The 25,453-nt window shown below is 43.1% G+C and overlaps 1 protein-coding gene across 1 annotated transcript in view; it reads left to right on the top strand.

Moving 5' to 3' along the window:
* Positions 1 to 11,587, top strand: part of ASCC3 (activating signal cointegrator 1 complex subunit 3) — a 281,982-nt gene extending 270,395 nt beyond the window's left edge. The window contains exons 38-42 of the mRNA XM_038761176.1: positions 3,266 to 3,417; positions 5,596 to 5,746; positions 8,698 to 8,907; positions 10,551 to 10,726; positions 10,837 to 11,587. Of these exons, the coding sequence (XP_038617104.1) occupies positions 3,266 to 3,417; positions 5,596 to 5,746; positions 8,698 to 8,907; positions 10,551 to 10,726; positions 10,837 to 10,984 (837 nt within the window). The 3' untranslated portion in view covers positions 10,985 to 11,587. The remainder of the gene's footprint in view (positions 1 to 3,265; positions 3,418 to 5,595; positions 5,747 to 8,697; positions 8,908 to 10,550; positions 10,727 to 10,836) is intronic.
* The last annotated feature ends 13,866 nt before the right edge of the window (positions 11,588 to 25,453 follow it).

Genomic DNA, 25,453 nt, shown 5'->3' with positions numbered 1-25,453 from the left:
TTGCACCGAGCGCCGGGATAGACGCAAGATAATGTTAGACGTAGTTTCTGTCCCACAGGGGGTGCCCAGTCTAAGTGGGAAAAGTGCAGGGAGACACACCTCATTTCTTGTCTTTCTGGAAGCATTTGAGGGCCCCCAGAACTTTCTTCTTGGTATTTGTGGTATTTCTTTTGAGTCAAGGCCTCCACCAAGCACAGCCCGTTCCTACTCGTCAATCTCAGCTGGTTTATCCAGCGGGTCTAGGAGCTTTGCCATTCTTGGACTGAAAGCCATGACTTCACATTTTGGCAGGCAAACTATTTTTCCTAAAGCATCACCCCTAATAGTGGAAGACAGACTGCCATTACTCTAAGATTCGTTTCTTGCCTTGTGATTAGGATAGCGCTGTGAAAGTGAATGCATTTAGGTCCATTTTCACTCTTCAAGGATGCATTTGGGTGTATAAAACGCTGGCTTCCTTGGCATTGGTACCCACGTGTTTATTGCTTGTTTTGTTATAATTAGCTCCTGACCTTGGAAAAATTTGCAATCCACTAGTTCTAGTCATTTCTTCCAACAGCACTCACCATCTCTAGTTTCTAGGTGAATGGCATGGTGTACAGATACTCAGTAACTGACCATCAAGGAAGAAGTTTCATACTTTACTAGAGCTGCTTCGCCGTTGCGATGAAGTTTTTAGCATTTATTATTCACCCCCCCCAGAAGTTGACATTGAGCCAGTTCGGCTTATTTTAGTTCAAGTTTGAAATATGCTAAGTAGTGGTGATCAGATCAGCATTTGATCAGAATATGAAGAAAAATCCCTGTTAGACTGAAAACAAACTTGGAAGCACTTTGGAGGATAAGGAGCAAATAGGATGAGGTTCTTTTAATGTGCAGTTCACCTGTTATGGACAAGATATGAACACTATACTTTTCAGGCAAAGTTGATTTAGCCACTAACAAAAATAAGAAAAATATTTCTCTGGATTTTGAGATTCTCTTTAGCAAAATTTTCATGAGAAATATTTGAGGCCAATACAATTTTAGCAGCATTTAAGCCTCTCTTAGGTTTGTATAATCTTTGGTTATTCTCATCTCTGCCCACACTTCCGCCCTGAAATCTTTTGAAAGCACAAGATTCATTCATTCAATCATATTTATGGAGCGCTTCCTGTGTGCAGGGCACTGTACTAAGCATTTGGGAAGTACAGGTTGGCAACATATCCAGATGGTCCCTACCCAACAGCAGGCTCACAGTCTAGAAGGGGGAGACAGACAACAAAATAAAACACATTAACAAAATAAAATAAATAGAATAGTAAATATGTACAAGTAAAATAAACAGAGTAATAAATCTGTACAAACATATATACAGGTGCTGTGGGGAGGGGAAGGAGGTAGGGTGGGGGGATATTGGATACAGGATATTGGGGTAAGCTAAGTATCTCCAACTCTTGTGTCTTTAAGGCAGCATTTCCCCAGAATGGGGCTAATTTAATTGAAATAGCTCTGCCTGTGTAAACAACTCCTTTGTTTAAAGAAGATTTCACTGTTTAGTTTTGCCTTAAGCAAATGCAGCCTTTTGTTTGTCCCTAAAACATTAGATTAAAATGTATAGACTAATATGAACAGCTTCCTGTTCTGCTCATTCACAGACTATACACTGAATTACTAGTATGCCAAGTATGTGCTTTCCTGAGGTAGGGCACAACCTGCCATTTGGACTTACTGGAAGAAGCTTAAGTTTTTCAGCAAGGAAAGCTTTCTGTCCGCTCACTAAAAAATACTGATTAGTATGGGCTTTGAGTCATCCTACCTAATTCATTGTGAAACTCTAGGTCATATTTCAAAAACCTTGGGGGGAAATACCAAATTATGATTGTCTTGAACAGAGGTGATCTTTTTTCATTAATGTTGCAGCTGGTGAATCCTTCAATTACTCTAGCCAAAGTCCTCTCGAGTGTGTCTATTAGAGTGGCTGTGTCTTCGCAGGCGAAGTGAAATCGCCACTGCTGCATGTAGCTAGTGGTTCATTCATTCATTCAATCATATTTATTTAGCGCTTACTGTGTGCAGAGCACTGTACTAAGCGCTTGGGAAGTACAGGCCGGCAACTTGGGTGACCAAGAAGGGCAGCAGCCTAGGCCAGTGTTTTCTAAGCATCCAATACCCTACTGGGGACTGTCTGTAGGGGATCCCTCTGGAGTGTAAGCTCACTATGGGCAGGGAACATATGTAACCAACTGTTATATTGTATTCTCCCAAGCACTTAGTACAGTGCTCTGCACACACTTGTCTTGTCTTATGCTGTCTAGTCGTTTCTGACCCATAGCACACGAACACATCTCTCCCAGAACGCCCCACCTCCCATCTGCAGTCATTCTGTAGTGTATCCATAGAGTTTTCTTGATAAAAACACAGAAGTGGTTTACCATTGCCTTCTTCCACACGGTCAACTTAAGTTTCCACCCTCGATTCTCTCCCATGCCGCTACTGCCCAGCACAGGTGAGTTTTGACTTGTAGCAGATTGCCTTCCACTCACTAGCCACTGCCTAAGCTAGGAATGGAAATGCCTTTGCTTGATTCTTCCTCCTTTAACCGTGACTGTAGAGTACTGGAAACTCTCCAGGAGCGATCTTGAGATGGGTCTGCACACAATGTGAGCCCGTCTTCTAGACTGTGAGCCCGTTGTTGGGTAGGGACCATCTCTATATGTTGCCGACTTGTACTTCCCAAGTGCTTAGTACAGTGTTCTGCACACAGTAAGTGCTCAATAAATATGATTGAATGAATAAATACAATCGATCGACCCTCAGGTGGTCTCTCCCCATCTTGCCTTTCACTCCTTGAACCCTGAACTCCTGTAACAGAGGATAATGGGCCCAGGAGAACCGGGCTGTACTGCTGGATTTCCAATGCTATCCAGATGCTCCCTGTACAACCTGATGGTCCTTGCTATTTTGCAGAAGATTTAGCACGTTAGGTTGCTTCAACGTATTTTTGCAGTTTGTTTTTTCACCGATAATGGACATTAAATCCAAAAGCAATTATAAGGAAGTTTCCAAACTCCTGCTTGTTGCCACCTAAACAAGTATACCCCCTAACCACACACTTTTTCTTATTCCCAGTGTGGAAAGTAAAGTCAAATATTGGAGGGTGGCTGTCATTCAGGGGTTAGTTTCCGCGCTGAGATGGGAAGTTAAGCTGCTAACTGGATGTTTATGGGAACAGCAGAAGAAAGTGTCACGTTCTTCCTCTAATGGATGCCTTTCCTTTGTTTAGGCCATGCTGGATGTCGCAGCCAACCAGGGCTGGCTAGTGGCTGCTCTGAACATAACGAATTTGATTCAGATGGTGATCCAAGGCCGCTGGGTCAATGACTCATCTCTCCTCACGCTGCCTAACGTGGAGCAGCACCATCTGTACCTCTTCAGGTATGGAGTAGGAAGGGGTTGGGGCTGCCTGGAGTTCTAGTCTAAGCGCCCCCAAGAAATCAGAATGAAAGCAAACTTCTTTCCCCTCTATGCTTGCATGTTCACAAGCAGCACGTGGAAGCTGACAGCAGAACTGAGAGCCCCTGGGGTGAATGGATGACTTTTAGGGAATCTTGATCAACTGGCTGGGATTTGGGGTCATGTATAAACTCTGCTACTGAATGAGTGATTCCTTATTCATCTTTAATCTCTTGCTGTATTATGACCATGCTTGAAAGGATCAGAATACTTAGAGATTGTCTTTTAAGATCAGAAGCTAAGGAAAATTTTGGTTTATCATTCCAAAAAAGGCATTCTGTGGAGGCTGAAACCTATCTTTTCTATATCGAAAAATACATCTGCTTAGTCAATGTAGCGCTCTGTGATGGATTGATTGTCCAGCATATAGCTGTAACTTTTGTTTTTTTAATAGTGGAATTTTCCCAGGCCAAAAAAAGTAATAGTCCTGATTACCAGAATAACAAGGCTGTGATGCCTTTGTTCAAAACGTTTCTCAATATCCTTAGGCTGAAGTCATCGCAGTTTCTCCAGAAACTATATTTAAACACTAGATGACAAACTAGTTTTTGCTAACTTGATGAGATGCAGAAATTGAAAGCTCTTTTTGCTCACATCAGACAGTTCTACAACACTTGCTGACCAGGTACTGCAAATGGTTGCTCAGTCCAAGCCTAGGTGGTGCTGGCAGAACTAAGAAATTGAGGGTTAGGACCTGTGACAGATAAGAGAAGGTGTGAATTTTTTTTTTTTAACCTGGGTTAGTAGGATGGTAGTAAAGTCTGGTTTTGGTGTTAACCTTACAGAGAGTGTTAAGTGGCATGCCCCAGCCTGGAATGCTGCCTCTTGATGAGAAAATCTTAACTTTTTTTTTTAATGTCTTGGTTTCTCCATCTCTAAAATGAAGGTAATGTCACCTGTTCTTCTGTGTTTTCCCAGACTAAGCCCCCTTTTCCTCTGCTCCCCCTTCCCTCCCCATCACCCCGACTCGCTCCCTTTGCTCTACCCCCCCACCCCACAACACTTATACACATGTGTGTATATACATAGATATACACATATATATGATGTGATATATATGATGTGTTAATCCTGTGTTAATCACATATATTAATGATGTGTACAGATCTATAATTCTATTTATAATGATGCTACTGATGCCTGTTTACTTGTTTTGATGTCTGTCTCCCCCCTTCTAGACTGAGTCTGAAGTCTCTATTTTTTGTCACTATTTTTTGCTGATTGCCTCTATTTTTTGCTGAATTCTACTTCCTAATTGTACTGTATTTAGTACAGTGCTCTTCACACAATAAGCAGATATGATTGAATGAATGAATTAATTAATGTTTTCTCCACATGTTGTCCCTAAGAGTATGCAGGGGCGCTGGCAGGGAGGGGGTTCTCAATATTAGAAACTTGCCTTTTAATGAAGGTCATTTTCAGAGGCATCTGGGGCAGCCAATAATAATAATAATAATGATAATGGCATTTGTTAGGTGCTTACTATGTGCAAAGCACTGTTCTGAGCGCTGGGAGGGGATACAAGTTGATCAAGTTGTCCCACCTGGGGCTCACAGTCTTCAACCCCATTTTACAGGTGAGGTAACTGAGGCTCAGAGAAGTTAAGTGACTTCACCAGCGAGCTGTTAGGGAGCCAGGGCAAAGGTTCACCAAGGCCCATACTGTCATCTTCTGCTAACCTCACCCTTCTTATCCCAACATTCATTTGTTAGAGCCTTCTATGGGCTGGGAATGATCACCCAAGGACCCAGATTCCAAAAGTGACCTCAGACTGGCTGGGTGTCAGTCCTTCGATTTCAGAAACCTCCCAGCACCGACTCTGCCCACTAATCCTAGCTGTCCTCCAGAGAGGAGGTGACCCAATCATCATTAGGCCTTCACAGCCCATTATTAGGCACACCCCATATCATTTTTCACAGTTTTCCTCTGAAGGTACCTGACTTCTGCTCAGAGTAGCACACAGAGTTGGAAGTGCGACAGCATGCCTAGAAGAGAGATGCAATCGTTTTAAGGGACAGTTCCGCCTGTTACTAATGCCCAAACACCCTCCCCCTTCATACTAAGTGGGTTCGTTTCTGTTTTCCTTGCGGTTTTTACCAGTAAATGGAGCCAAAGAACAAAGAGGGGCTCCCACACCAGCCCCCAGGGTCCCATTGAGTGCCTCCCAGAACTAATCGCAGCCTGTGACGGCAAAGAGAAAACATTTGCTTCCATCGTGGAGAAGGACCTACAGATGACACATATTGTACAGGTACTGCTCAACAATAATAATCAACCAACGGCATTGGTTAAGCACTTAGAGCATGTGAAATTCCATACCGTGATGCCTTAAAATGTCTTGGAGGTGTTTTCACAATACAGAGATGCATAGGTTTGATAGTGGGATAAATCTTCTGCTTTCTGGCCTCTGGGGCATTATCCATGAAGATGGTGGAGATTTCTAATTAAAAGGGAAACACTAGAGGCAGGGGAATGGACTGCATGACTTTCTATCCCTACATTTCTAGACCTTCCTGGGCTCATTGGATAACCTTCTTTATTCTGGTGGATGGTGTTTTTTAGAGTAGGACTTAATTAAGATGAAGCCGTGTCTTTCCTGAGCTTAGGTACGCTGGCTCTCCCTGCCACTACCAGAAGAAAAAGAGAGAGAGCAGGGTTTGTAAAGCTGCAAACTCTCATCTGGCAGTGTTAGGTAAAAAATGTGCCACAATAAGGATGCTCAAGTAGAAAACCTGTTAAGCAAGTGAGGGGTTTGTTTATTAACACTGTCATTGTGGAAGATGAAAAAGGCAGTAAATTCTGGGCTTGACTGTTCAGTTTCTGTTGAACCAAATGCAGACACCCAAAGAAAAAGAAGAACATTTCAATATCCATAATAAATGACTGCATTTCTAACTAAATTACCATCAAAATTTTGAATAAAGACAATTTATTTAAATGAAAACAAGACTTCCATTAACAACAACAGATTTCTAACATAACACACCTTGATTTTGATCCAAGTTTCAGATGTGATGAAAAATTAGAACATTGTTGTAATTAGTTTGGGGAGAACTCAGAAGTAAACTTACTTAATTTATTTGCATAAATTGCCATTCTGTTATCTTTAAAACCAAATGCAAATTGGCTCTGTCTGATATGATGATGGTTATTTGGCTCAAAAGTGCTTCAATTTGCGTAGCAATCTGGCACTGTCTCTGCAGTGAGGCGCTCCCAGGTAACATACAAATCCTGAATTATTCCAGAAATTAGTATGTTTAAAGCATCAATTTAAGTGCTAATTGCAGTAGTAATGAGAAAAAGCAGTACTACTGTGAGATTTGCATCCACTGCCCCATCAGTATGCCTGGAACGGCCGCTGACTGGCAGAGGATTTGGTTGCTAATTAAATAATTGTATGCATGGCAGCGTTCTTGTCTGATTCAATAGATGAAGATTAATCCTCAGATAAATATGTTTGGCTGGTATTGAAATGTCTTAGCAGTTTCTTCAAAAATAGCTCATGTTTTAGATACATGAATACATCTATATATACATACACACAAATATGCCTAGTTATTGTGACAAACATCCTCTGTAGAGGTTTGAGATTTATAGAACAAAATGTCTCACTCTTTGCTAACAAAAGGAGATAGCCTGTTGGTGCTCAATTTAACAGAAGTTGAGAAACCAGCAAATTTTTTTTCCCCTGTAGGAGAAAAATGTCTTCTGCCTTGACCTTAGTATTAACTGTTTTGTCTCTGAAATGTGTGCACCCCATGCTAACTTTCTCAGACATCTCTTGGAAGCTCCATATTCCCCTGAGTAGATGGACACCTCAAGTCCTTATCTTTCCATTTCAGGGATTTGGGATTTAGATTAGAAATGAGCACTAAAAGCTTCATTTTATTTATTTTTGGCTTTCTAACCACAGTTTTGCTCCCTCATTTCAATTAGATACAGTCTGTTGTTAGCTACCCTCAAAAAAGTATCTGTAAACAGTCAAAACCTCAGAGGAACTGCATCTTGGTTTTGACTAAAAGGAAACATGCAACATTCTGAAGTAACTTCTGGAATGAGGATTCTCTAGACAGATTGTTATTGTTGTGAAAGTAATTAGATGAATACTTCCTGTCATGGCTCCTGTAGTCTTTTCTTTCATTGGGCGTCCCAACGCTGTTTCTCCCAATCTTCAATTGAAAAAACGAGTACAAAAATCAGTAAAACCAATCACTACCTCTAGGCTGGCATTTCACACCGTGTTGTGGTTGAGAATCATGTATGAACCTGCAGAACAGAGGCAGTAGATCAGCAAGAAACCCAGAGGCAGTAGATCAGCAAGAATATAATACTGTGAAGTTTTCTCTCATAGCTGCTGGGGTTAGGAGGGAACTGAACCCCCTGCCTTCACCCCAAACCCTTCAGACTTCATCATCATCATCATCAATCGTATTTATTGAGCGCTTACTTTGTGCAGAGCACTGTACTAAGCGCTTGGGGAGTACAAATTGGCAACATATAGAGACAGTCCCTACCCAACAGTGGGCTCACAGTCTAAAAGGGGGAGACAGAGAACAAAACCAAACATACTAACAAAATAAAATAAATAGAATAGATATGTACAAATAAATTAAATAAATAAATAAATAGAGTAAAAAAATATGTACAAACATATATACATATATATAGGTGCTGTGGGGAAGGGAGGGAGGTAAGATGGGGGGATGGAGACGGGGACGAGGGGGAGAGGAAGGAAGGGGCTCAGTCTGGGAAGGCCTCCTGGAGGAGGTGAGACTTGGCACTGGGCCCCTGCTCAATCAAATAATCAGTGGTATTTATTGAATGCCTACTGTGTGCAGAGCACTGTACTAAGCACTTGGAAGAGTACAATGCCACAGAGTTGGTAGGTACATTCCCCAGTGACAAAAAGCTTACTCCAGTGCTTTCTGGTTTTGAAGCTATAGGAAAGATAGGAGAACTTGTACTCTGGCTTCTTCACTCACCAGATTCAAACCACTAAGTCCGATAGCTTTGCAGGATGGGGGCAAGATGACCTGCTTTATAATTGGTTTGAATAACAAAGGTGAGAAGTTAAAGTACTGATCTTTAGGCACCCCTGTCAGACGTTATTGTAATGCAAAATTAAACTTGTTTTTTCTGTAGTAACCTCCTTGTGCTTCAATAAAAAGGGAGCTGTATTTGTTTTCTCTTTTGCCCCTTCAGGCTTGGAATTTCTTGTCTCATCTGCCAGTGATAGATGTTCACTTGAGCATTAAAGGCTGGTGGGATGAGTCAGTTGATGGGCAGAGTGAAGTGTGCATCCCAACTTTGGCAGCAGACACACGAGATAACAAAAAATGGATCAAGTTACATGCTGATCAAGAGTATGTGCTCCAGGTCAACTTGCACAGGTTCCAGCCAGGGCACCCGAAGGTATAGTATTCACAGCTGCTGTTCTCAGATGGCCTGCCACAGATCCCAGCACTCCACCACACATTTCTCTGACGTTACTAATGCCCCGCTGGCTTGGCCTGGCCTGTGTGAGCTTTACTTTCTATGACAGAGGCAGTGGCTTGCTGAAATTAGTCATTTTGGCTTAAACATATTTGTTCTGGGGCAAAAGATCCAGACTAGGCAATGTATTACCCCCGAAAGTGTTGGGGAAAAAAACCCCATACATATTTCAGTCTTTTTATGCTTTCCTCTGAGATTTGAACCACTAAGAATATTAAAGCTAAACAGTCTTTAATACTGGAATGCATTCCTGAGAAATTCGACCACTTTTTCTAAGATTTTAGCCCCCACTGGGGTGGGGAGTGAGGGAGCTTTCCACTTTCCACCAGAAAGCCCTAACCCACCAGAAATATCTTTCCATAGCTAGGATGAGTTCCCACTGTAAAACACTTCATTTTCTCAAAGGACAGGTTTCCTCACCAAAGTGTCCCTTTGGGGAAATAACTATAATGGGAAATTTAAAACCCATTAAGAAAAGTAGACCATTCTGGGGCATTTGGACTCTGACATTCACAGTTACTGAACTAATCTCGTTTCACGCCATTTTTAAAAAATCCTCACAAAGACAACCTGAGAGCAGCCAAGAGGAACAAAAATGGTAATGCATGAGACAACTTGGTCATGAGTGACTGTCTAGAAATACAAAAACTTTCTTTCCAAATATATGGTAATCTTAATTATTTTGGGACCCTGTTTGCTCAAACACTAAATGAAAATTTTCCAGATTGACAACATGCCATTATCAGGGTTTCTAGCTTCCAGCCATCATTGAATCAATCAATCAATCGTATTTATTGAGTGCTTACTGTGTGCAGAGCACTGTACTAAGCGCTTGGGAAGTACAAGTTGGCAACATATAGAGACAGTCCCTACCCAACAGTGGGCTCACAGTCTAAAAATAAACATTGAAATGAAACAGTCCTCCATTTTATTACAGCAACCTAAAGCAGCAGCTTCTAATGGTTTATACTCTGCTTTACACAGTCTGTAAGCCAAGTGGCTTTAAAATAAACTAAAAATTTGACTTCATTATATAATTTCTTTTAGTAAAACGTAAACTGGGATGTGGCAAAAATGCCATACAATTTTCTAGAAGACCTAGATTTAAGTCCTATTTCTATCACCCATTGACTGGGTTCAACTCTTCTGTGACCTTAGGTTCCAGTTTCCCAAACTGTAAAAGGAATATAAACTCATCTGCATTATCATCTTACAGGGTTGGGGTATGGATTCATTAATTAGCATGAATCAGATAATTAGAGCTATCAATGACACACATGCATGTGAAAGAATAGTAGGTGTCTGAGAAGTGCCTAAATCTTGGGGAAAGAGGAATCAACATTATTACACAGTGTCATGTCATATCAAGGCCCCAAAAAAGTTGAAGACAGCTCAATTTTAATTTTCAGAAACACTCAGCACATCTTTGAAGTGACCAAAGGTGGGCTTCACGGCAAGACAGAAGAGTGGGGTGGTCAGTCGGCCCTTCTTCTAGACAATATGGGAAATGGAGCGAATTGGCTCACCAGCCCCATATAAAGCTTTTCTGTTTCTGTCTGCAGGGAAAGCGTGACAGCAAGGCCGCCGCCCCCCGATTCCCCAAATCCAAAGAGGAAGGATGGTTTCTGATCTTGGGAGAGGTGGACAAGAAAGAACTGGTGGCTCTGAAAAGGGTGGGCTACGTCCGAACTCACACTACCGCCTCTGTGGCCTTCTACACGCCTGAAGTAGCGGGGAGGTAAGATGAGCTTCCCCTCTGCCCTCAATATTCCACGCTTCGGCCTCAGGGTTTGACCTCGCCTAGAGCCAGAGAGCGCGGCGCTGAGCATTGTACTATTTTCGTTTTAGGTATATCTACACACTGTATCTCATGAGTGACAGCTACCTTGGCATGGACCAGCAGTATGACATTTATCTGAATATCACACCAGCAAGCATTTCAGCACAGGTCAACACTGAGGTCCCTGCTGCCTTGACTGACCTGGCTGGGAAGTAACCTGACCCAAAGAATCCATTTGGAGCAATGGCCGTGAAGCCTGGTTCTTCAGTCTTTTTGGACAACAGAGAAATTACTTGATGTTTGCCTTAGTGGAATCAACTTCTAACCTCAAGACACCTAGGAAATTGAAAGTGGCTGCTGTATTGACTCTAGTAACACAGAGTTAGCCACAGTGGCCTTATAAAGTGTTGCCTTTTGTAATTTTGTCTTCATGGGTTTCTTGAAATGTAAAATGAATAAGCACGTAGGAGAATATTTTCATTTGTGTATACTCAAGGCAATATTCCTATTTAGAATCTTCATTCATCTGTCACCATCTTATGGGGTACTGTTTACATGAACATCTGTTTGGGGTTTTTTTGTTGTTGTTGGTTTTTTTTAAGGAAAACTCCACTGAGGAATTAAAGTGCAACACTAGTAAGGAATGATAACAGATTTGCTGCCCCACAGTGGGACACACATAGGATCAATCTGCAAAATGATGCAATCTGATTTGTTAGTATAATTTATGCTCTAAAGTGGGACTCCTTTGGAAGCAATCTTAAAAATGTAATATTGGTTATAAATGTTAATAAAGGTTGATTGTTAAGTTACATTAGAGTCCAAAATGGTGATGGCAAAACGGAACAAAATAGTCAAATCTCGGTGCTGCAACTCATGAAAATAAAGCCCATCGACAGCCCTTCAAGAACACAGTGCGTTGCTATTGCTACAGCTATTTCACCCTTCACAGACCCTTCACTCTGTGCTTCCATCACCACGCATTTTCACTGATGGGGAGATGTTGGTCTGCCCCCACACATGGAAAGTTTTCAATCCCTAAAGGCATGCTTTCTCCTCAGAGCTGAAATTTTCCATCCCCAAATGTGCTTTCTCAGAATAAGACAGTTATAGTGTTTGTCTTTTGGGGTGCTCCATGGCAGAATAAATAAATGTCCTCAGGGAAAAAAGACATTTTACCTACTCAGGGTTTAAAAGACACTCAGAATTACCAAGCATTTCTGAAACTGTAGCACTGTAGCACCATAAGCCTGCTTTTCTTCTTTTTCCCTTCTTCACTGCCGAAAAAATTAAGCTGAGGACTGTACTTAAAGGGCTTAAGTAGACCCATTAGGGGTTCCGTTTTATTGCTAGATTATCAGATGCTTACCTTACACAGAAATTGAAAATTCATATGCTGACATTTCTGTGCTATTCTTTTGCAGAAGTTGTTTTCTAGCTTTTAAATCCACCTAAAACATTGCTGGGGTATTTTCACTTTTAGTCCTTGTCTTTATCAATAGTAATTTAGTACCTACTGTTTGAACAGCACTGTACTCAGCACTTGGTAGAGTACAATACAGGTAATCTTTGAGTTAGGCATGAATTTCGATGAACTAGGATATCCACCCTGATTCAAGAACCAAACCCCATTTAGAGTGCATGTTGTTGTGAAAAAACTGATTTCAATTTAGAACACAATTGTTGTCTGAAGACAGTGTTTTAAGAAGCAGTGTAGCCAAGTAGAAAACATGGGCCTGGGTTCTAATCCCGGCTGCACCACCTGTCTGCTGTGTGACCTTAGGAAAGTCTTTCACTTTTATGTGCCTCAGTTACCTCATCTATAAAATGGGGATTATGACTGGGAGCCCCATGTGGGACATGGACTGTGTCCAACCTGATTAGCTTGAACCTATCCCAGAGCTTAGTACAGTGTCTGGTGCATAGTAAGCATTTAACAAATACCATTTAAAAAACAAAAAAAGAGTACAAGGACGGCTTACAAGAAAAAGACCTGGTTCCTTCTCTCTCACAATCTATCAAGGACAGACAAATAGAAATTTACTTACAGACAGGAGCGTTGCGTGTGGATACCCAAATGCATTTTATTCCGATGAGTAATTTGCTCTGTAACTTTACCCTCATTCATTAATCAACAAATTGTAATGGCATTGTGTATCGTAACCATCTAAGTGCCAACATAATCAGAACGGTGCAACTATTTTCAAAACCATAAATCATCAGCTCCTCACCACCCAGTGGCTAGGAATCCCACCCACATTCTGATGCCTCTGCTTTTTCCAAAAGAATCTTAAACTTCTGATGCTCATAAGAGGTTTAACTTTCTAGCCTCAGACTCTCCTATTTAATTCAAATACATTCAATGGGGCCGGTAGCGTTAGTCCACCTGAAGACCTTGTAGCCGTTCCCCCAGAACTGCTCCCTAAGGGGCTTCCTTCCCCTTTCACCCTCCAGCTGTTGCCTGGTGAAAGAGGGTCCAGCAACTACATAAATGCAGCCCTGATTCTGTGAGCACTTGCTCCCACCCATCTATGCTCTTCTTGTCTGAACCCAGTGAATTAGAAGCTTAAAAAATACATGTTCACAGTCCAATGGGGGTAACGTTATAGGATAAAGAGGAAGGGCATCAACGGGACCTCAAAATATGGCCCCAAAAATATCCTTCCCACCGCTGGCCAAAAACATTTAACAAAAATTGGATAGAGCATGAGACTGGGAGTCAGAGGTTGTGGGTTCTAATCCACTCTGCCACTCGTCTGCTGTGTGGCCTTGGGCAAGACACTTCACTTCTCTGTGCCTCGGTCACCTCATCTGTAAAATGGGAATTAAGACTGTGAGACCCATGTGGGACAAGGAATGAGTCTGACATGATTTGCTTGTATCCACCCCAGAGCTCAGTACAGTGCCTGGCACATAGTAAGAGCTTAATGAATACCACAACTATTATTAATCAATCAATCAATCGTATTTATTGAGCGCTTACTGTGTGCAGAGCACCGTACTAAGCGCTTGGGAAGTACAAGTTGGCAACATATAGAGACAGTCCCTACCCAACAGTGGGCTCACAGTCTAAATGGGGGAAACAGAGAACAAAACCAAACATACTAACAAAATAAAATAAATAGAATAGATATGTACAAGTAAAATAAATAGAGTAATGAATATGTACATACATATATACAGGTGCTGTGGGGAAGGGAAGGAGGTAAGATGAGGGGAACGAGGGGGAGGGGGAAGGGAGGGGCCTGATGTGTCCCAGGCAAAGCTGCACGATGGTTGGGCTAGGGGTTTAATAAATAAATGGTATTTATTGAGCACTTACTGTACACAGAGCTTAGTAGCACTTGGAATAATAATAATGACATTTATTAAGCGCTTACTATGTGCAAAGCACTGTTCTAAGCACTGGGAGGATACAAGGTGATGAGGTTGTCCCACGTGGGGCTCACAGTCTTCATCCCCATTTTACAGATGAGGGAACTGAGGCCCAGAGAAGTTAAGTGACTTGCACAAAGTCACACAGCTGACAAGTGGTGGAGCCGGGATTCGAACCCATGACCTCTGACTCCAAAGCCCGTGCTCTTTCCACTGAGCCACGCTGCTTCTCAGCAGGCTCTTGAATGTTGCTCCAGAGAGCAAGAAGGAGGGGCAGAAATTACCAATGAATGCTGCTCCAGAGAGAGCCCAAAATGATGGAGTGAAACATCAGGAAAGAGCTCTGTTGTTCCATGGAAAGCCACGGTCACCAAGCCGGGAGAGTAAAGATGACGGCAGCTGAAGAGCCCTGCACTGTTCACTGTGCTAACCAGTTTCTTTCCAGAGAGTAGGGAAAGGAAATAAGAAGTGAGCTCATCTGGGAGCCGATCAGGGGTCTGGGAAGTTGGGACGAGGAGTCCTGGGGTGGCCAATGCCACAGCTGCTGGAGTCCTGGAGTTCTCCGCAGGTTTTCTCCCTGCAATTTCACTTCGGGTTTTCTCCCTGCAATGTCTCTTGGGGCCGTGCCCAGCTCTGGGATCCCCTGACTTGTTTCTGGAAGAACAAATCGGGTGTGGGCTTGGCTCCCAAAGGAGCAGCGCCAGGCCTCGTGGCCTGCTGATTTTCACGCCAGTTCTGGGAGGGTATCGCCCCCCAGGTAGCCCTTTTGACTTTTAACTGGAGCAGGTTAAAACCCTGGGAATGTATTCGGATTTTGGTTTCAGCTGACCCTGAAACACTAGGTCAAGCTGTCACCAAGAGCCCCCTGCAACTGGGGGACTGTAATTTCTCATTGTTATTCCTCAGCAGGCCTGCTCCTCCAGGGTTATGTCTCAGCTCTTGGTCAGAGGTTCATCAATAGGTTGCAATTGTTTCCTTCCTGAGAGATTTACTACAAAGCCACATATTGCTCATTAAATGAATCCATGTTTAATTTAGCTGGGCAGAGGCACAACATTTTCAAGTTGCAAGTAGTAATGTTAGTATTTATTAAGCGCTTACCGTGTGCAGAGAAATGACTCCCCCAAAGCTGGCATCTCTATTGGAAGTAGAGCTCTTTAGTTCCTGGTGGGGCTAAGGGAATCCTTGATTCAATCAATCAATCATATTTATTGAGCATTTACTGTGTGCAGAGCAGTGTACTAAGTGCTTGGGAACTACAAGTTGGCAACATATAGAGACAGCCCCTACGCAACAGTGGGCTCACAGTCTAAAAGGGGGAGACAGAGAACAAAACCAAACATACTAACAAAATAAAATAAATAGAATAGATATGTACACGTAAAATAAATAAATAGAGTAATAAATATGCACAAACATATATACATATATACAGGTGCTGTGGGGAAGGGAAGGAGGTAAGATGGTGGGGGGGGATTCAAGTCTTTGTATCCAGGTACATGAATTGTAAATAGAATAGTTACTCCAGACTGATACTCATTGCACCTAATAAATTCCCACTAGATCATAAGCTCCTTGGGGACAGGGATCAGGTCTAACTCTGTTGTCCCAAGTGCTTAGTACAATGCTCTGAAAACAATAGGTGCTCAATTAATAATTTGGATGATTGATGAAATGAAGTCAAACTCCTACAGCTGCTGAAGGGAATGGAATCCTGATGTTTATAGAGCAGGAGATGAAGTCTCCCTGCCTTTTTTACATAAGGGTGGTGAGAAGTCTGTTGGCAGAGAGCTCTCCATTCCTACAGAGAACCCAAGCCCAAGTGAGCTGATAGCAAGAAAAGGTTAGACTAGACATGAAGAATTTCTTGATCGCCAGGATGATCTATGCAGGGGTGAGGGGTGGGGCGTGATGATAACTCTGTACCATGGAGACCTTTTTAAGTGAGGACTAGGCAATATTCACCTTGGAAATAGGAGTATTCTTCCTTGGACACATTTTTCCTTCCACATCTTGTCCTGCGGGGCTCACTCCATGGGAGCAATGCCCCCAAAGCTTTTTGGGCTGGACTCATGGCCTCACTCATCCCAGGTCTCTGACAAGACCCGAGAGTTTACATTTGGGGCTGAGAAGTCCCCAAATGGTGGGTTTCAGACTTGTTAGCTCTTTGAAACCCATCCCTACCCCACACTATATCAAACTACAACAGTATGTTTTCTGGGATTGGGGTGTTACGAGCTTTCCCCCCTGCCCAGAGATGTGCCAGAAATTGGCACAAGATGGCTTCCAGGGACACAGAGCTGAGATATCTGGCAATAAACAGGGACAAAAATGACAAATCCAGTCTGGGTGGAAAGCTGGTAACTCATCTTATCCAAGAAAATACGGTGTCCAGCCATTTGGTGAGTTCAGAACACGTGATCTTCCTGATGTCACTCATCTTCAATTAGGCACAAAAGGTAGATCAATAAGTGACGGTAGACTTAGCTAGGGCTCAGGATTCATGAGACAGAAGTGCACCCTACTTGTGGGGACACTGGATTGTAACTTTCAAGGCAGAGATCGTGAATACCTACCATATGATACTACCCCAAGCACTTAGTACAGAGCTCTGCCACTCTAAGCAATCAGTAAGTACCATTAACTAAGTCTGAAATTCCTATCCTTTCAGTACTCAGGCTCTTGTTGGTTTCCTTGTCTGGTAAACAAGCCATTCTTATTCTCACTCCAGCAAAGAAAACCCTGAATATTCCTTCAATACTACAGGTTGGAGACTTCCCTCTAGATAAATGGTCTGTCACCTCACTTCATCCGACTTTTGACCACAATTTTAACGTGAGGTTAAAAGTACTTCACTCCTGTAAGGGCTCCAACTCTACTAGTTTTTTCTTTCACCAAGTCATCTTTCTTGATAAAACTTCGATCAGAGTTCTGCCTAATGATAATAATAATTGTGTTTGTTTGGCACTTACTATGTGCCAAGTACTGGGAAAGATTCAAGGTAATTATGATGGACATAGTCCCTGTCCCACATGTAGTGAGAAGGAAGAACAGGTATTTAATCCCCCATTTACAGATGCGGAAGCCGAGTCACAGAGAAGTTAAGTGACTTGCTCAAGATCTCACAGCAATCAGCAGAGCCAGAGTTAGAACTCAGGTACTCAGATTCCCAGGCCCATGATCTTTCCACTAGACCATGCCGCTTCTGCTTCTTCTGTACCATAAAAATGTGTAGTGCTATTAAAATGCATTGTCCTACAACGGGCCGTCCAGAGAAGCTGAAACCCCCAGGAAATCCTTGGGTTGAAGCATGGAACATTTTCCACAGGCAAGTCTAATTAGTTATAGAAATACAACTATACCCCAATCACATAATAAACCATGGTGACGATCTTGGCTTTTGTCCACCTTGTAAACTACAATTCATAAGCTTCAATCCTGCTGTGCCGTATGCCAGCTTTTCAATGCAGAAAACCCTGGCTGGAATTGATTGGTGCTGTTTATGCTGAATTGAGGGTACATCTGTACCTTAAATTTCAATTTTGATCATTTAGTTGTCTTTGCCCGCTATGTTAATTATTTTTGGACACGTCAGTCTACCTCTAAACAATGTATTTGAAACACTCTTGAGACTGCACTGCAAAAATATTGGATGTGTCGAGGCAGAGTCTGAAGTAATTCAGAATGAATTTAAACAAAGTGATTGGAAATCAGCTTTTAACTAGAAAATCTACAGACAATTCTGATATATTTAAAATAACTGTTCCAAGGGTGTGTTCAGATTGTGCAATCCGGTGAAATTTTTTAAAATCTGAGCCACCTACGAAATAACTCAAACTTGAAAGGAAAGGAGTAAGCAAATGATTACAAGATTTTAGAGAAAATTATTTTAAAAAGGTCCAATGAGACCAGATAATGATGACTAATGAGACAATGACAAGGCATGAAAACTAAGAGGAAATGTGAATTGGTTCTCATATCTACCATAATAATCCATAGACGTTTTTATGTGTTCAGGGACAAAAGATAAAGAAGATCAGTTCCACGATAATGAAAATGGAGGAAAAGGAAATGGCAATTATGCTTACAAGCTCTGGTTTTCCCTTAAATCAGGGGTCATGTGTCTTGGGTCAGAGATGAAGAACTAGGGAGTCACACCAGATGGCACCTGAAATGGCTATCAAAGAAGATCAAAGGATACTGTCTGATATCCAAGATCCAGATTGCATGTGATCGGGACTGCCCCCAGACCTAAAGAGGAGCCAGAAGACCCTTGGTCAAACTACAACACTTTAGTGGGTGATTCAACAAAAATGTTTTCCCAACCCATTGAACAAGTTGGGTGTCATCTCATTCTTCCAAAATGAGAAAATGCAGGCCAGTGAGAAAACCAAGCCAGGTTTTCATCTCCATCCCTTTTAGTGAAAATCTTGACCGATGGAATACAATATAAACTGTGACTCCAAAAACAATTGTCAAATTCTAAGGAACCATCAACTTTATAGGGTTTGGAGGTTCAGTTTCCAAGAACAGAAAAACTGTCGGGTTCGGGGTTCAGCATGCAGGAAATATGAGGAGGCTTTGGAAATGGACCACTCGAGAGGCTGTGGTGACCTGGCAACCTGGTCTGTGCCCAGAGAAGGAAGGACATCGAGATAGCAGCCTCTACAAAGCCTGTTTATCTGTTCATAGACCCTTCTACTCCCTTTACTGCTGTTTCTTGTATTTTAAGAACTACCATTGCCTGTGACTTGTCCAGACAGGGAGGCAGCAGGCCCCAGTGGAAAGAGAATGTCCTTCCCCACCTCGACTGTGAACAATGAAAACCAACAATGACCAGGCACATCATTTGAGAGACAGTCAAACAGAGCATGATAATAATAATGATGGCATTTATTAAGCCCTTACTATGTGCAATGCACTGTTCTAAGCGCTGGGGAGGTTACAAGGTGATCAGGTTGTCCCATGGGGGGCTCACAGTCTTAATTCCCATTTTACAGATGAGGGAACTGAAGCCCAGAGAAGTGAAGTGACTTGCCCAAAGTCACACAGCTGACAATTGGCAGAGTCGGGATTTGAACCCATGTCCTCTGACTCCAAAGCCCGGGCTCTTTTCCACTGGGCCGTGCTGCTTTGATGGTAGTGTGTTATCAATCACAAGGCCAAGCTAAAGGTCAACAAAGCTTTGCCCAACCTTCTCTATGGCTGTGAGACCTGTACCGAACAGAGATGCCAGTTCCAGACTCTTGAGCCCCTTGGCAAAGCGAAATTACAAACAATGAAGTTTTGAAACAGAGACAAGTCTCCCTGGAATCCTGTCTCTCTTAGGGCAAGTGAAAGTGGTTCGTCTTTTTGGGTAAGGTCCCCAGTTTACACGTTGAGTCAGCTCCCAGACTTGATCCAGTCATTTTACTAGTCTGTAAAATTTGGTGGGAGAAGTTCAATGTCAGTGCTAATGACCTGCTTGGAATAGTTTTGAGAGCCCTCTGAAAGAGTGTGAATTGCTCTCCATGACCTATTGTTTCTAATGGCTTCTGCGCGTGTGCATGTATATATATAAAAGGGATTGCGGGGGTTGGGGGAAGAAAGAGAGCGAGCGCTGTCCTTCATTTTCAAATGACGCTGCTGCTGGAGCGATCTCAGCACCTCCCCACGTGTGTGTGTGTGTGTGTGTGTGTGTGTGTGTGTATGTGCACTTGTGTTTACAGACTAGTTTCTTCCACCCTGTACACAGACACAGATAGCAGGCCCCTTTTCTAATCATGCTCCTTGCCCAGACAGTGAGAGTGCTGCAGGCTGACATGTCTATAACTGCTCAGGCACTAGGGACATTGCTGCCTCTTCAGTGCCTGAGACACCACACGAGACTAATAATAATGATAGCATTTATTAAGCGCTTACTATGTGCAAAGCACTGTTCTAAGCGCTGGGGAGGTTACAAGGTGATCAGGTTGTCCCACGGGGGGCTCACAGTCTTCATCCCCATTTTACAGATGAGGCAACTGAGGCCCAGAGAAGTTAAGTGACTTGCCCAAAGTCACACAGCTGGCTATTGGCAGAGCCAGGATTTGAACCCATGACCTCCGACTCCAAAGCCCGGGCTCTTTCCACTGAGCCATGCTGCTTCTGTAAGACTCTCTAAGACTACATAAAGCAGCCTATTCATGCATGACTGTGGTTTATGGTTGGGGAAAAAAAAGAGGGAGAGAGTAACACCCTACTCTCATCCACCCAACAGCCCCTTTTAGCACTTAGGTATTTTAATTCTTACAATACTAGTGTGCCTATGTGTATAGTTCCTCCTGATATCCTTGTACCTGTTCTAAGCTTGTTGCTCCCACCACCCACTCACCCCATTAGCTGTCAACTTGTTGTCTGCCTGCCTCCCCCATTACATTATAAGCTCCCTAAGGGCAGGGTAAGTGTCTTTCTTCTGCAGAACTCAGTACAGTACTTGGTACTCAGTAGGTGCTCAAAAAATTCCATTACCCTACTGACAGAGAAACAGGGTGGGCATTTAATTTTTTTTGCTGAGAATGGCACTGCCAACCTCCCCACTACAGTCCACGGTTGGGGATACAATGCCCAGGCGGTTTGGGGGATGCAAGATTCAAACTGCTTTCTGCATGGCAATACCACAGCGTGTCACGTGTGCACACACCCACACACACATACACACACACACACGCAGCAGGACACCATGGCGTCCCACAGAAATGCCAACGCAATAGCAACAATATCAGAATTATGTCACACAGAACAAGAGTTGCGGCCAAGTTTTCCCTACCTTGGGTCCACAAAACATAATAAAAATAATAATAGCATTTATTCATTCATTCAATCGTATTTATTGAGTGCTTACTGCGTGCAGAGCACTGTACTAAGCGCTTGGGAAGTACAAGTTGGCAACATATAGAGACAGTCCCTACCCAACATCATTTATTAAGCACTTACTATGTGTAAAGCACTGTTTTAAGCGCTGGGGGTGGGGGTAACAAGGTGATCAGGTTGTCCCACGGGGGGCTCAAAGTCTTAATCCCCATTTTACAGATGAGGTAACTGAGGCAAAGAGAAGTTAAGTGACTTGCCCAAAGTCACACAGCTGACAATTGGCGGAGTCAGGATTTGAACCCATGACTTCTGACTCCAAAGCCCATGCTCTTTCACTGAGCCACACTGTTTCTCTAAAATACATCTACATCTAAATGTAGATGTATTTTATAATACAATACAATACATTTAAAGCACTCCAAAGAATCCTATCTGTTTTTGTGATTTTCTTCCACTGCAGGGACACATTCTCCTAAACACCCAGCCCTCTCGGAACGTATGGTCACAGAATCCCGCCGTAAGGACAACTCACATTGCAGTTCTCAACATGATACACATCACATATATACAATCCATCCAGGCATCCAAGCAGACATGCCTTGTCGGAAAAAAACACTGATTCTGCATCACAGTCGAACCATGCCTTCTGGGCACCACCAGAAAGTTGTAACCTGGTGACCTCAGGAGAGTTTTCCAGAAGTACACAAAATGCATTGCAAGCATCATCACCAGAGAAATAATGAACAACTAATGAAAGTGAAAGACCGTGAATAGATGGAGATAAAAGATTAATTTATGGGCTTGATGACAAGATCAAGATCAAGATACAGAAGCAGCGTGGCTCAGTGGAAAGAGCCCGGGCTTTGGAGTCAGAGGTCATGGGTTCAAATCCCGGCTTCACCACTTGTCAGCTGTGTGACTTTGGGCAAGTTACTTGACTTCTCTGTGCCTCAGTTCCCTCATCTGTAAAATGGGGATTAAGTCTGTGATCCTCACGTGGGACAACCTAATCACTTTGTATCCTCCCCAGCGCTTAGAACAGTGCTTTGCACATAGTAAGTGCTTAATAAACACCATTATTATTATTATCAGAGGGCATTTTCTTCTAGTTATGAAGATAAAATGAGTCTCTGGAGAGTCATGGCTAGGTGAAATCCTGGCTGGAGCGAGCCAGTGCCAACGCTGAGGTCTCAGAACCATGCTGGGTGAATGGAATGGGGAGTTGAACCAAGAAAGAATGAAAGGAAATACAGTCCAAGGGAATGGGAGTCCTTAGATTTTACAGAAAGAAGTCCAAAGGGAAAGTCAGTTGACATTCGGGGGAGATTAAAAGTGATTCTAGAGGAGGACATGGGCTCTAATCCCAACCCAGAGAAGCAGCATGGTTCAGTGGAAAGAGCATGGGCTTTGGAGTCAGAAGTCATGGGTTCAAATCCTGACTCCGCCAATTGTCAGCTGTGTGACTTTGGGCAAGTCACTTAACTTCTCTGTGCCTCAGTTACCTCAGCTGTAAAACGGGGATTAAGACTGTGAGCCCCCCGTGGGACAATCTGATCACCTTGTAACCTCCCCAGCACTTAGAACAGTGCTTTGCACATAGTAAGTGCATTATAAATGCCATTATTATTGTTATTATTATAACTCTGCCACTTATCTTCTGTGTGACCTCGGGCAAATCACTTAACCTCTCTGTGTCTCCGTTTCCTCAGCTGTAAAATGGGGATTAAATATCTGTTTTCTCTACCCACTAGATTGTAGGTCCCGCTGTAAGAAAGGGACTGCCTGACCTGATCATCTTCTATCTACCCCAACTCTAAGTACAGCACTTGGCAGAAATATTATCATTATGATTACTATTATTGAGATAAAGAGATGTGCTTATCTAGTAATCTGAAAAGATGGGGGAGAGAATAGGAGCTAAACAAAGAGGGTAAATTAGCTGACACAAGGAATGTTGGAGTAGAATCAAATAATGAGAAAACAAGGATGTTGATAACCAAAGCAGGCAACACCCTGCCTGAAGTGTTAAAAAAAACTAATGGTTAAAGGGTAGGGGACACAGGTCAGCCTAACAAATGGAGGGAGGGGGTAGTGGGTGCCACATTTTGTTGTATTGTGCTCTTCCATAGTAAGTACAGTGCTCTCTGCACATAGTTGGTGCTCAATATGTACAGTTGATTGACTAACTGAGCATGGCCATGAGACTTCAGAACCAAGAACCTGGGTGGAAGGACTGATTTTTAGCACTGATTCATTCTTTCAATCATATTTATTGAGCGCTTACTACTGTGTGCAGAGCACTGTACTAAGTGCTCTGTGAGTACAGTTCAGCGATAAAGAGAGACAAATCCCTGCCCACAGCAGGCTTACGGTCTAGAAGGAAGGAGACAGACATCAAAATAAGTAAACAGGCATCAATATATATGTATCACCTGTATATATGTATATATGTTTGTACATATTCATTACTCTATTTATTTAGCTTGTACATATCTATTCTAGTTATTTTATTTTGTTAGTATGTTTGGTTTTGTTCTCTGTCTCCCCCTTTTAGGCTGTGAGCCCACTGTTGGGTAGGGACTGTCTCTATATGTTGCCAATTTGTACTTCCCAAGCGCTTAGTACAGTGCTCTGCACACAGTAAGCGCTCAATCAATCAATCAATCAATCATTCAATCGTATTTATTGAACGCTTACTATGTGCAGAGCACTGTACTAAGCGCTTGGGAAGTACAAATTGGCAACACATAGAGACAGTCCCTACCCAACAGTGGGCTCACAGTCTAAAAGGGGGAGACAGAGAACAGAACCAAACATACCAACAAAATAAAATAAATAGGATAGAAATGTACAAGTACAAGAAATGTACAAGCTGCGAAGCCAAGGTCAGCTCAATAAATACGATTGATTGATTGATTGATCAATATCAATAAATACAATTATAGATATGTACATATATACACAAGTGCTGTGAGGCGGGGAGATGGGTGTGGTTTGAACAGCGTCACTCACTCTCTCCTCCCTGCCAATCATTAGTTAAGGAGCCATGCAACGCGCAGATACAAGAAAATCAGATCCGATCCAGTGCCTGCTCATCGTCTAAAAGAGAGAGAAGGTGGAGATATTATTTTATCCCCATTTTACGAAGGAGAAAACTGAAGCTCATGGCAGTTACGTGCCTTAAAGGAGCACCGTGGCTTAGTGGATAAGGCACGGGTTTGGGAGTCAGAGGTCGTGGATTTTAATCCCAGCTCTGCCACTTGTCAGCTGTGTGACTGTGGGCAAGTCACCTAACTTCTCTCTGTCTCAGTTACCTCATCTGTAAAATGGGAATGAAGACTGTGAGCCCCACGTGAGATAACCTGATTACCTTGTATCCACCTCAGTGCTCAGAACAGTGCTTGGCACATAGTAAGCACCATCACCACTTGTCCAAGGTCACGGAATGGGGCCGAGAACTCGGGCCTCCTGACTCCGGTCTTGTGCTCTTCCTATGGGACCAAACTGCCTCATGTTCCCCCGAGGCATGACGTGCAAAAGTCTTTGCCAATGTCGGCCAGCTCCTGGCAGAGCCTGGGTTAGACCCCCGGTTTCCCAGTCCCCAGAGCTGAGCTCTTTCTGCAGACTCCAGCTGTCATTCTTGTCAGCTTTATGAGCTGACACTCAGGAATAGTTTATGCTCTGCAGGCCCTGGACCATCATTTATCCCAGGAACACGTGACCTGCTCCGCCTCACCTTCTGCCCATACATCTTGTACAGAATAGACATACATTCTAAGTATTTCCTCTGCAACACCACAAAGCAGTGTGAGGTTAAACAAATGTGTCTGCGAATGTGCGCGGGGAAGTGACCTTTCGCTGCCTGCTGGGAGAAACACGTGGCAGAACACAGCTTTCCCACTACTGGCCTCTGAGGACTCCCCCAACAATCCTTGGTTGTGGGGGCTGAGGGGTTGAGGAGAGGGTCTCCTCGGGGCTTGCGCTACGCACAATTACAAACAGCAACACAAGTCTGGCCCTTAAAGCCCCTGACAAGCTCAGCCCCTCTCCCATGAATCATTTTGAGTTCAGGTCTGTTAACAAGGGAAGGCTCCTGTCACAGTCTTCATCCCCATTTTATGGATGAGGTAACTGAGGCACAGAGAAGCGAACTGACTTGCCCAAGACCACACAGAGGACAAGTGGCAGAGTCAGGATTAGAACCCATAACCTTCTGATTCCCAAGCCCATGCTGTATCCACTACACCGTGCTGCTTCCCCTAATTTACATTAAGTGGTAAGGAGAGCAGTATCTCATCCCCATTTTACAGATGAGCTTACTGAGGCACACTGAAGTCGCACAGTAGGCCTGTTACCTTAAGATTGCAAGCTTTCTGAGGGTAAGATAATGTCTGATTGTGCCATCTCAGCTCACTGATGGAATGTCAGTCACAGTGAATCGAGAAGTAGCGTGGCCTAGTAGAAAAAGCAAAGACCTGC

Source organism: Tachyglossus aculeatus, chromosome 19 (genome assembly GCF_015852505.1).
Source record: "Tachyglossus aculeatus isolate mTacAcu1 chromosome 19, mTacAcu1.pri, whole genome shotgun sequence".
Classification (NCBI taxonomy): Eukaryota; Metazoa; Chordata; class Mammalia; order Monotremata; family Tachyglossidae; genus Tachyglossus; species Tachyglossus aculeatus.
The sequence above is the reverse complement of the archived record's forward strand: the minus strand, read 5'-3'. Positions and strand labels throughout refer to the sequence as shown.